The 12,888-nt window shown below is 36.8% G+C and overlaps 1 protein-coding gene across 1 annotated transcript in view; it reads left to right on the top strand.

Moving 5' to 3' along the window:
* The window catches only part of LOC145679404 (uncharacterized), an 82,333-nt gene that overhangs the window by 55,697 nt on the left and 13,748 nt on the right, over positions 1-12,888 (top strand). The window contains exon 8 of the mRNA XM_081749986.1: positions 1,316-1,569. Coding sequence (XP_081606112.1) covers positions 1,316-1,569 — 254 coding nt within the window. The remainder of the gene's footprint in view (positions 1-1,315; positions 1,570-12,888) is intronic.

Here is a 12,888-nt window from a genome sequence, read left to right as displayed (position 1 = left end):
CATTTAAGCTTCAGTAATGGCAGTAGAATCAGCGAAAGAATTATTCCAATAATTTACTAGCGATATTTTACGCATTGGGTTACTCTTTGTGGATTTGTTTATTGCGTTCGACACAATTTCATTTTACTTTTACATCTATATATAATATTTCATTGTGAATTCTTTTGGCTGCTCGAATAACTTTCTCATGTATTTTATTGTGTGTTTCTATATTTGCTTTAAATTTAACTGGTAAATTTGTGAAAGTTTTCATAAGTTTAATGTAATATATAACTTTTTGCTTAGAAATTTTTATTCGTCGCGCAACCCACCTTTGCGCGTTTTTATTAGTGCCTTTGTGTAACTGTAATGGGAAGGCTATATTAAAATTATGCAGAAAAGTATCAATAAAATAATTGAATTTATCATTAGCTCTGGACAAATTATACCAGTGTTCCAATATTCATGAGATAATAGAAAAAAGAAATAATCTATATTTTCATTTGAAAAAATTGTAATTCTCATTAACGGTTTTTGATTTTTCTTTAAATGTTTATCGCAGCTATTTTACAATAAATAGCTTCATGATCAGAAAATCTAAGAGTGGTACATTGACAATAGCATGCAGGTCATATAAATTTAACAAATTTTTAAACCGATTATTCAGTTGAAAGTGTTAATTTATCGATGTTTATATCACTTGAAGAGCTATGATTTTAAACTTCATGCATAGTCTCGTGAGAAGTTTTTCCACATTCTTCAAAGAAAGTTCTTAAGTAATCAGCAGGGTCCCTATACATACATACAATACAAATATTTAATTCATCAAGTTTTAATGTAGCAAGTTCACAATGTGTTTCGATGCAGAATCTCCGTACGTCAATCTCGATTGAATTTAAAAATGTACGAGCTAAAATTGCAACACCGTCTTGATTTTAGATTGTATGAGCGTAATAACTTACAAAGTTGAAACCACTTAAGCTAACAGCACTGCTGATGTTCGAAGCTAACCAGTGTTCATCTATACAAAGAAGTTGTACACTTGAAAGTTCACTTTCTAATCGGCGAATATCGACACCTTTTTAACAACATATAGGAAAAGCTATTAGGCGCGTCTACGAGAAAATCCACTCTATGAGGTCCGCATTAAAAAAAGTTTTTACAAAATAAAAACAAGTAGAAGACAAAAAGGTTACAGATTTGAGATTTATAATCTAAAGTTAGTTCATGTATAATTATATTAATCTACCCTTATTAGTTTTTGAACTATGACTAAACGTAGTTTTGGTGCGCACCACGTACATACTGTTTCTTTAGAGATTACATTTTATTTTAGGAAGAAATCAGCTTCTCATGAGGAAAACTTTAGTCCGAAATCTCCTGTAGAAGCATTTCTGACAAGTCAAGCAAAAAAGAAGAATCTAAACAGAAGTAAAAAGCAACAGCGAAAACAGTCGAGTACAAAAACATCGAAGAGGAAGGTAAAGAGATTGAATGACACGCTCAAATCTGCCGGGAAAAAGGGAAAGGCTGCGGCAAGAAAGAAGAACAAAGATAATCAGAAAAAGACACTTAAAACTAATCAAATTGGTAAGCTAAAAAACTTAATTTACTAAAATTAGTATTAATATATACAGAATTAAATTACATTACTACAGACCAAAAATAAAAATTCATTTTACTTTCTTAAAAGTATATGTAGACTATCTGTCCCAAAGGCCAAGGTGTCTTTGTTCCACGACGACTAACGGCTGAAACCTAAAAGGCTTTGGATTTCAGTAACCATCATACGCCAAAGGTTTGGATAGAGAGAAGATGGATGCTAGTGCAATGATCCTAGCATCCATCTTCTCTCTATCCAAACCGGTAGTGGTAGAAATCAAGCCTTTTAGGTTTCAGCGTTAGTCGTCGTGGAACAAAGACGACCTTGGCCTTTGGAGACGGACCCATCACGTCATTTGGTTCTGAAACTGAGGAAATCTCTAGAAGACCGATCGCGGGCTTCGAATCACGTGCCGAGTCAAATTTTGGAGAGACTGAAGATATATGGCAGGGTCCATAGCCTGGACTGTGTCATAAATCTGAGTTACACTCAGCGTGTCCCTTTATGTACAGTATATATCGGGTTTGCAAAATAAGTGTTACAACTCTTGGGAGGTGACTCCTGCCACTGAAACAAGAGAAAAAGTTCTCTTGAACTTTCGGCTATCGGACATAGTTTCAGATCTAGAAGGTGGCGAAAGCGTGGGAAAATTACTTTCAAACGCCAATAGGTCGGAAACTATCCAACGTAAAGAGGGCGGGTAATAAATTCACTGAAGAAGTTATACCTGCTGTATTGAATTTCGCATGTTTCACAATCCTACCATGCACGCGCAAGGTATTCCCCAAAGGAACGTAGGGAGTCCCGGGTAATCTGCCAAATGAAAATTGGTCTAAATGGATATGAATTGATAGGGATTCTACCAGGTAACAATAATTTGTTTGTATTAAGTCGATATCTGGAACAAATACAAAATGGCGGACACCTTCATGCTCGTTGTGTGTGGTTGCATAATCGCCAGGTACGGATGCTGGCCAACAGTGACGTTCTGAGTATTAAGTATAGCGAATTTGTACTCAAATGCTCTAGAAAGACTTCTGAATTGGCGGTAGAGCACAACAGATGAAGCAGGGTGATTCACATGTGTTAAAACACTAACGAAAACTGTCCAAAAAATGCACTCATAGTCAGTAAACGTGAGTTCAAAGCGTCGGAAATGTAAGGATTAGCGTCAAGAACATGAAAGCCATTGCCAATTCACCAATAATATTTCATCAATCGGATGCAATGTGATCTGCACGGTTGCATACCAATAAGGATGCAACAACTGAGGCGAATTTGAAATTGTGCAAGGGGACTCATTAAGAAACTGTAGTGGGTAATTGACTAAATGAATGTCAGTAGTGGGATCGCATGATCGATATTGAAATGTGGCAAATGTGTGTGTTGATATCAACATGTAGCTAATGGACAAATGTCAACATGTCCCACTGCTGCTGGGACACCGTCCCACTTGCGAAAAATAGGAAAATAACTACTCGTGTCTTGAATCTGAGGCCGTGGGCTCCCAGTAGGATTGGAAACTGCAACCGCGCGAGCTAAAGCAAGCGCTCTAGCCCTGAGGCTTCCAGGAAGCCTCACTTTCTCTGTATTCATTTCTTTGAGGAGTACCCACTTTGTTTGGCAAGCGCTCTTGTACAGCCTCCCGACATGCTTGTATATTTCATTTTGTTACTCCTACTGCACAGTTTTAAACAATCAGAGCTTTAAGACGTTTCTTCCTATTTCTCATGTCGTTTTATTTTTCATATGTATGGTGTTCTAGCAGTAGTGTTACATATGCCAAATTGGTTCATTTTAGTCTTTGTCTTGGCATGTGCACTGTGTGTAAGGTACGAATTTCTGGAGGTATTTTCCTATATTTCGAGTAAGTTATATGTCCCGAAAGACGTGGGACATGATACAAGTTTGTTATTTTCACGCTCTATCATAATTTGAACCATGGATTAAGAGATTTCTTGTGATATGTGTCGACTGTGGGACAATGTTCCAAACAAAAAGGGACATTGATACAATCGTGTTCTAGTTACGTTCTACCAAAAAGTGCACCAGATGTTATAGCAGGATGTACAACTTTATTTTCCTAGTTTTCGCACGTGGGACTGTGTCCCAGCAGTTGTGGGACATATTGACATTTGACCATTAGTTGCATGTTGATATCAACACACACATTGGCCACATTTCAATATCGATCATGGGATCCCACTAGTGACATTCCTTGAGTTTACCCAGTTTCTTAGTGAGTCCCCTTGCACAATTTCAACTTCGCCTCAGTTGTTGCATCCTTATTGGTATGCAACCGTGCAGATCACATTGCATCGGATTGATGAAATATTATTGGTGAATTGGCAATGGTTTTCATGTTCTTGACGCTAATCCTTACATTTCCGACGCTTTGAACTCACGTTTACTGAGTATGAGTGCATTTCTGGACATTTTTCGTTAAGTGTTTTCACACATGTGAATCACCCTGCTTCATCTGTTGTGCTCTACCAACATTCCAGAAGTCTTTCTAGAGCATTTGAGTATAAATTCGCTATACTTAATACTCAGAACGTCACTGTTGGCCAGCATCCGTACCTGGCGATTATGCAACCATAACCGCTACCAGGTTATAGAAGGATTTTTTGTGGACACTCTCTATATTTCGTCAAGACAGTGATCATTATTTTCGATTTATACTTTATTCTGCAACGCACATAAGTTCTTTCTTTGGTGGGAATTGCTTCTTTCCCACAGAATTGGACAAAGAAGTCTTTCATCGTTTTTTCATATATATATTTAAAACATTGCTTTTGCTGAGAACATTTCAGTTAGTGACTAACCATTTCAGTGTTTCTCCCTGACTTATTATATGCACAGTATAAATTCTGCAGTTATTTGGAACTGAATTAAGTGCTTTCTTTAATCGCTTATGGAAACATTACAATAGATTAGAGAAATACGGGCTGACCAGATGTCCCAGTAGCCAAAGTGGCACCAGCCTCACAGTTTTCGTAGTTCGTTATCTGTACTTTCTCACGCCAAAGTTATCGCAGTGTCTAGTGCATTATGGGCAGTTGACTAAAATTAACAGAAATTGTTTTCTATATTCTGTTTGTATGTGCATACAGGTGAGTTAACTGAGTGATTTTTGAAATGAACTGCCAACACTTTTCTGTTGACCATTGCAATCCGTAGCTTGAGCTTGGATGCTCGAGGAGTTTGACTCCAGGTCTGGAAGATGTAACCACGCATCTCGCGTTGAACTTCAAACATAAGTTGTGTTAAGGGGCATAAGCTATTTAGCCGGTGAAGGACGATTTCTTACGGCTAGCCCCAATCAGTGAAATCCCAGGTCCTCAGATCTTGTGCGTTTAAAATGTTATATACGCGCCCTCCAATATCTGTATTCCATTGTGGAGATCTTCTTTTGTGTGTTTGCTGAAGATTCACCTTTACGCTGCAGGACTGTTCAGCGTAACAACTGGATTCATCGTGGGACGATCCAGACAACTTTCCCCCAGTGCTACCCCCCAAGTGTGTCAAGGGTGTGAGAGAAGAATTTGTAGTGATATCTGAATCTTAATCATATATTTATATATATATATAAAGGGCTATATTACCCGAAAGGGGCAAAACGTAATTTCAGCGGCAAAATTTATTAGTGTCCAGTGTTGTGTTCATTCCTCTTCGCTATTTCTTTTTCAAAATAGTGTTCTAATAAATAAGTATAGTGTCATTTAATTCAGTGTGTTTTCGTTGTTTGTATGAGTGATGTTTGTGTGCGTTATGGTCTGGATGACCGTCTGATCGTCCGTGAGGTTTTCGAGACGAGACACCCGAACCTCTCGGCGCCTAATGCTCATCTCATTATTGAGACCGACGAGCTTTTTTTGGAAAACAGTTTGTAACCTTTCTTGGAGAGGTCTTCTGTTCGCTGTCCTTGGCTCGTGGTATTACCAGTAAGTATACTCCTGATACTTTACTTACCTGGACAGGACGACGAAGACCTCTCCAAGAAAGGTTACAAACTGTTTCCCAAAAATGCTCGTCGGTCTCAATAATGAGATGAGCATTAGGCGCCGAGAGGTTCGGGTGTCTCGTCTCGAAAACCTCACGGACGATCAGACGGTCATCCAGACCATAACGCACACAGACATCACTCATACAAACAACGAAAACACACTGAATTAAATGACACTATACTTATTTATTAGAACACTATTTTGAAAAAGAAATAGCGAAGAGGAATGAACACAACACTGGACACTAATAAATTTTGCCGTTGAAATTACGTTTTTCCCCTTTCGGGTAATATAGCCCTTTATATATATATATAAATATATGATTAAGATTCAGATATCACTACAAATTCTTCTCTCACACCCTTGACACACTTGGGGGGTAGCACTGGGGGAAAGTTGTCTGGATCGTCCCACGATGAATCCAGTTGTTACGCTGAACAGTCCTGCAGCGTAAAGGTGAATCTTCAGCAAACACACAAAAGAAGATCTCCACAATGGAATACAGATATTGGAGGGCGCGTATATAACATTTTAAACGCACAAGGTCTGAGGACCTGGGATTTCACTGATTGGGGCTAGCCGTAAGAAATCGTCCTTCACCGGCTAAATAGCTTATGCCCCTTAACACAACTTATGTTTGAAGTTCAACGCGAGATGCGTGGTTACATCTTCCAGACCTGGAGTCAAACTCCTCGAGCATCCAAGCTCAAGCTACGGATTGCAATGGTCAACAGAAAAGTGTTGGCAGTTCATTTCAAAAATCACTCAGTTAACTCACCTGTATGCACATACAAACAGAATATAGAAAACAATTTCTGTTAATTTTAGTCAACTGCCCATAATGCACTAGACACTGCGATAACTTTGGCGTGAGAAAGTACAGATAACGAACTACGAAAACTGTGAGGCTGGTGCCACTTTGGCTACTGGGACATCTGGTCAGCCCGTATTTCTCTAATCTATTGTAATGTTTCCATAAGCGATTAAAGAAAGCACTTAATTCAGTTCCAAATAACTGCAGAATATATACTGTGCATATAATAAGTCAGGGAGAAACACTGAAATGGTTAGTCACTAACTGAAATGTTCTCAGCAAAAGCAATGTTTTAAATATATATATGAAAAAACGATGAAAGACTTCTTTGTCCAATTTGTTGGTATTGTAAGTTGGGTTTTTCAAAAATACATGTTATGGCAACAGTGCTGTGAGTAGTAGAAGTTTGTATTTTGTGATCGATATTGCACTTGCACCTGACTTGCACAAAATTATGGTTAACAATAAAGGTTCTGTGGTTTAATTCTTGTGTGTCATTATACAAATCAGAACAGTGGTTATGGGCCCAGAGAGATAAGTATTTAAACCCAGTGAAATGTCGGTGAAGACGAGAACAATGTAAATGAAGTGGTTTAAAACTGTTAAAATTGTATTTGTGATTTTGATGTCTCGCAGTCATTAGGATCGATCGTTTTTTTCTCATTGGCGCAAGACTTGTACGAGATGGCGGACACAGCAAAAATTTTGTTTCCAAAGTTAAACAATAGCAATTACAGTGTTTGGAAAAATAAAATGCAGTTGCTTCTCATGAAAGAAGAACTGTGGGATGTCGTACAAAAGCCAAAACCGGAATCTCCTGATGCAGAATGGTGCAAGAAGGATGGGAAAGCTAGGGCAACGATCGGACTGCTAGTTGAAGATAATCAGTTAGTTCATTTACGGCGACAGGAAAGTGCAAAGGACTACTGGGAAGCCTTAAAGTCATATCATGAAAAATCGACTTTGACAAAGAAGGTGTTTTTGCTGAAAAGACTGTGTCGTATGCAGTTAGAAGAAAATGGTGACATGGAAAAACATATTAATAGTATGTTAAACATCGTGGATCAGCTTACCGGACTAGGAGAGACATTGGCCGATCATTTGGTAGTGGCGATGCTATTATGCAGTTTACCGGACAGCTATGAAACTTTGATAACAGCATTGGAAACACGTCCGGAGAACGAGCTAACACTAGAATTAGTCAAAGGAAAGCTCATAGACGAGTACAAGAGGCGAAAGGAAGTGCAAGGGCACAACAGGAATGAAGAAAGTGCCATGAAGGTGGACTCAAAGAAGAAAGTGCAAGGAAAAGAAGAGAAAAGTGTGTGTTTCTGGTGTAAAAAACCAGGTCATTTCAAACGTGATTGTGCAAAATTTAAAGCTACCGGTAGTAAAAAGAAAAATTTTTCAAGGGCAAACAAAGTGCAAAGTGCTAGTGAAGTGATTGTAGAAACGCATTGTTCACAAGAAACACAAGAAGGTGAAGATGCATATGTATGTTTTAAGACTAGTGCAAGGGAAGTAAATGTAGGTGAATGGTATGTAGATTCTGCTGCTACTTGTCACATGACAAATGATGAACAATTTTTCAAAACATTAAACTATAATGTTGAAAGTAAAATTTACTTGGCAGACGGTCGAATGTTAGTAGCCAAGGGTATTGGGGAAGGTGTTTTACTGTGCAAAAATGAAGTAACTAAAAATGGAAAATGTAATGTTGTAGTAAAGGATGTTTTGTATGTGCCAGAATTAGATGGTAGTCTCTTATCTGTGAATCAACTAACAAAAAAGGGTTTTGATATATATTTTTCGGGGAAAAAATGTCATATTAAGAAAAATGGCAGCATGATCGCTAGTGCTACAGAAAACGGTTCTTTGTACAAACTAGATGTTTGTAAACAAGAGTACAGTAATGATACACAAGCTTTAAAGGGTACTCAAGGAGAAATAAACAATTGTATTCATGTGTGGCATAGTAGGTTAGGACACAGAAGTCCAAAGGTACTTGAAAACATGGTTAAAGATGACTTAGTTTGTGGGGTAGTATTAAAGCAATGTGATACTAAAAAGATATGTGATGTTTGTGTACAAGGAAAAATGACAAGAAAGCCATTTTCGGAAAGCAGCTATAGGGCCAAAGAAATTTTAGATTTGGTACATTCTGATGTTTGTGGGCCTATGCAAACACCAACTCCAAGGGGAAACAGGTATATTTTAACATTTATTGATGATTGTAGTAGGTATACTGTTATTTATTTACTGAAAAACAAAAGTGAGGTTGAAGAAAAGTTGAAAGAATATGTGCAATTCACCGAAAACTATTTTCAGAAGAGGCCAAAAGTGCTACGTACAGATAATGGCGGCGAATATACATCGACTAGTTTACGGGCATTTCTTAAGCAGAAGGGCATAATTCACCAAAAAACGGTACCGTACACTCCCGAACAGAATGGTGTAGCGGAAAGAAAGAATCGAAGCATTACAGAAATGGCACGGTGTATGCTAATTGATGCGGGCATGGAAAATAAATTTTGGGGTGAAGCTGTACTAACAGCAAACTATCTTCAAAATCGTCTTCCCACTAGAGCGTGTGAGGTGACACCATATAAAAAATGGTACGGCAAGAAACCATATCTTGGACACATAAAGGTTTTTGGATGTATTGCATATGCGATGATCCCTAATCAGTAAAGCTCAAAGTTAGATGTCAAGGCAAGAAAACTAATTTTAGTTGGGTATGAGGAAAACACAAAAGGGTACAGGCTACTAGATGTCACTACAAACAAAGTAGTGATAAGTAGGGACTGTCATTTTGTTGAGAATGTATCGCATGAAGTACCAACCTGTGAAGATCGTACTGTCTTAGACACACAAAATCTTCCCAAAGAGGATGCAGTATTACAAGACGAAGATGATGACCTTATACCGTTAAGTTTAAATAACGGTGAAGCATGTGAAACTCTGGAAACCTCAGAAAGTACCCGTAGCTACCATGGAGAAAGAGCTCAAGATGAAATTTTTACCGGTAACAATTTAGAAGCAGAGACAGTGAGAAGATCATCGCGTTCAACCAAAGGAAAACTACCTGCCAGGTATGCAGAGAAGGTGGTGGTAATGACACAAGAAGAACCAAGAAACTTTCAGGAAGCTATGAGTAGACCGGACAAAGAAAACTGGAAGATGGCAATGAAAGAAGAGATTAGTTCTATGCACAGAAATCAAACTTGGGATTTGGTGAAATTACCAGAAGGAAAGACAGCACTAGGTAGCAAATGGGTTTATAAAACAAAAGAAAATACTGACGGCAAAGGTTCACAGTATAAGGCTAGACTTGTTGCGCAGGGGTTTTATCAAGTCTTGGGGGAAGACTATGATGAGGTTTTTGCACCGGTTGTTAAACAAACAACTTTGCGTGTGTTACTTACTGTAGCAGGAAAAAGAAATATGGAAGTGAAACATTATGACATAAAGACAGCTTTTTTGTATGGGGACTTACAAGAAGAAATTTACATGAAACAACCTGAAGGTTTTGAGCAACCAGGTAAAGAAAACCTTGTATGTAAGTTGAAGAAGAGCATATATGGTCTTAAACAGGCTGCTCGATCTTGGAATAAAAAGATAAATGATTTCCTTGTAAATAATTGGTTCAGGAGGGGAAAGTCAGATCCTTGTTTATATTCTAAGGAAGTAAATAATACTCATGTGTATGTGTTAATATATGTTGATGATGTAGTTATAGCTTGTACCGATAATAGGATTATTGATGAAACACAGCAGTTGCTTGCAAAAGAGTTTCAGATTCATTGTCTTGGCGATTTGAGCAGGTACTTAGGGCTCGAAATCAGCAGAAATGTTGATGGATATTTTGTCATTTCGCAAGAAAGTTACATCGATAAAGTGTTAAAAAGATTTAGGCTAGAAAATGCAAAAACGTCAAAATTTCCATTAGATCCTGGTTACATTAGAAATGTCTCATGTGTAGAATCATTAAGTAAAGTTGATGCAAGTTTGTATCAAAAGGCTATTGGCGCATTACTGTATATAAGCAATAATAGTAGGCCAGATATTGCTGCCAGTGTTTCCATATTAAGTAGAAAAACTAATAATCCTTCTCAATCAGATTGGGTTGAAGTAAAAAGAATTCTCAGATACTTGAAAGGGACCAAATGTTACAAATTGCAGTTGGGTAATAAGAAAGAATGTAACAGCAAACTAATAGGGTTTGTAGATGCAAATTGGGCAGGCGATTTAACTGACAGAAAATCAAGCAGTGGTTATATTTTTAAATATGCTGGAGGTATTATTAGTTGGGCAAGTCGTAAACAGTCATGTGTTACCTTGTCATCTACTGAAGCAGAATATGTTGCAATGTCTGAAGCTTGTCAGGAGGCAAAATGGCTTAAAAATCTGTTGAGTGATTTGCATGAAAGCTTTTGTGAACCAATTGTAATTAATGAGGATAATCAAAGCTGTCTAAAACTAATAAGTAGTGACAAAATAAATCCCAGAACCAAGCACATGGAGATAAAATTTCATTTTATTCGTGATTTGGAATGTAAACAAGAGGTAAAATTCCAATATTGTCCAAATGATGTAATGATAGCTGATATGTTAACAAAACCACTCGAAGGCGTAAAAATAAAACAGTTTTGTACAATGTTGAATTTATGTTAAAATCAAAATTGCAACACAATTGTGTGGGAAAGAAGCAATTCCCACCAAAGAAAGAACTTATGTACGTTGCAGAATAAAGTATAAATCGAAAATAATGATCACTGTCTTGACGAAATATACAGAGTGTCCACAAAAAATCCTTCTATAACCTGGTAGCGGTTATATATGGTGTCCGAAAGTGGAACGACCTGTCAAGTGCACACGTAGACAGGTTGAAAACCCTTGGCCGTCTGACGAGGTATGAATAAAATTAGGTTTTTCACCTGAAAATTTAAAATAAGTTAGTTGGCAACACTGTCATATGGTGTGAGACTTACGTGTATAAACGACGAATGGTTTTTCACCTGAAAAAAGGGCTATTTAAAATAGTTAAATAACTAGTCCACTCACTACAACATGATGAGGTTCCTGCATGAGCAATGTCCAATCCAAGTGTTCCATGAAGTAATAAGATCCTCTTGAACAATTGGTGCAGTTGGGTTTCCTTATCTTCCGTTTCTTCACATGTTGAAACCATGCTGTCTTCCTGTGTGAGTATCCTCCATGATTCTCCAACGATGAGTTGATGAGGGGAGAAGGGGAGATTTTTTTTTTAACACTTGTGTGAGAAACGAAGTACGGTTACAACACCTGTATGATAACTTTTTTTTTTAAGTTCGCAGAAAGCGTTTATAGGGCTATTAAAATTCTTACTTTTTTTAACAGTAATATATATATATATATATATATATATTTTTAAACACACCAATACTTTTCGTAAAATGTTTAAGTGTTCCGTTTCGATCACTTTATTTTGTGTAATATGAAATAAAGATATACACTCAATAACTATTCATGAAAACATCGACTTAAAGAATTATCAAATATCTCAATAAAAACTTTTTAAATGTCTTCTTTTTTAAATATACTGATATCTGTATTTAAAATATCAAAATATGAATGAATAAGCAAATAGCAAAACATGTTAAAGGTACTAAAATATTAAAATTATTGTTAAAGTTTCGATATCACTCTAATATATTTGAAAAATATGAAAATCATTAAAAAAGTAAAATGAATGGAAATGTAAAGACATGTTAAACTGACAATATGTAAACAAAATAAGATTTTCACCTGTATGTCCTTTTTTTTTTTTTTTTAAACTGTGCCTCGTGTTGTTTGGCAGAAGAAAACGAAAAATCGTTTTTCAAAAATAAAAAAAATAAACTTAAGTGTCAAAATTGACGTTCATAGTAATTCCAAGAAATAAGCATGATTCTGCATATCAAAGAAAAGATCGTGATTTCGTTGACATGTATGAAGAAAATTCGGCACGCTATAAGATCAAATGCCATCTGCTCATCGAGACTTTAGTTCGATAATGCTCAATACAACAAATGATTTTATTCTGAAACAAAGTTATTATTAGCTTAAGCCTAAAATAATGGTTGTTGTTCACTTCCATAAACGTAAACATTGTAGGGTTACCAGAACATATGGGTATTATCTGCAAAAAATTTATTAATAAAGCGTTGAAAACTATACAGTGTTGATCCAAGTTTTTCAAAGGTCTGAATCAAGGAAGTTGACTCACTAGTCCAAACATTCCTGAAAATAAATGGTCATTATGCCATGAATTGACCAAAACCATAGGTGGGAAAAATGTGTAATACTACACGTACTTACACACAAAATATGCCATCGACACCTGCGAGGCAAAATTAGAAACGAAGAAGGCCTGCAACCATAGGCACTTACAAAATGTTTCTATACATAACTGAAATATCAACACTAATATTCAGTAAAATACAGGTATGTTCCCTGGAACATAA

This window comes from Thermobia domestica, chromosome 2 (genome assembly GCF_964235325.1).
Source record: "Thermobia domestica chromosome 2, izTheDome1.hap1.1, whole genome shotgun sequence".
Classification (NCBI taxonomy): domain Eukaryota; kingdom Metazoa; phylum Arthropoda; class Insecta; order Zygentoma; family Lepismatidae; genus Thermobia; species Thermobia domestica.
The sequence above is the reverse complement of the archived record's forward strand: the minus strand, read 5'-3'. Positions and strand labels throughout refer to the sequence as shown.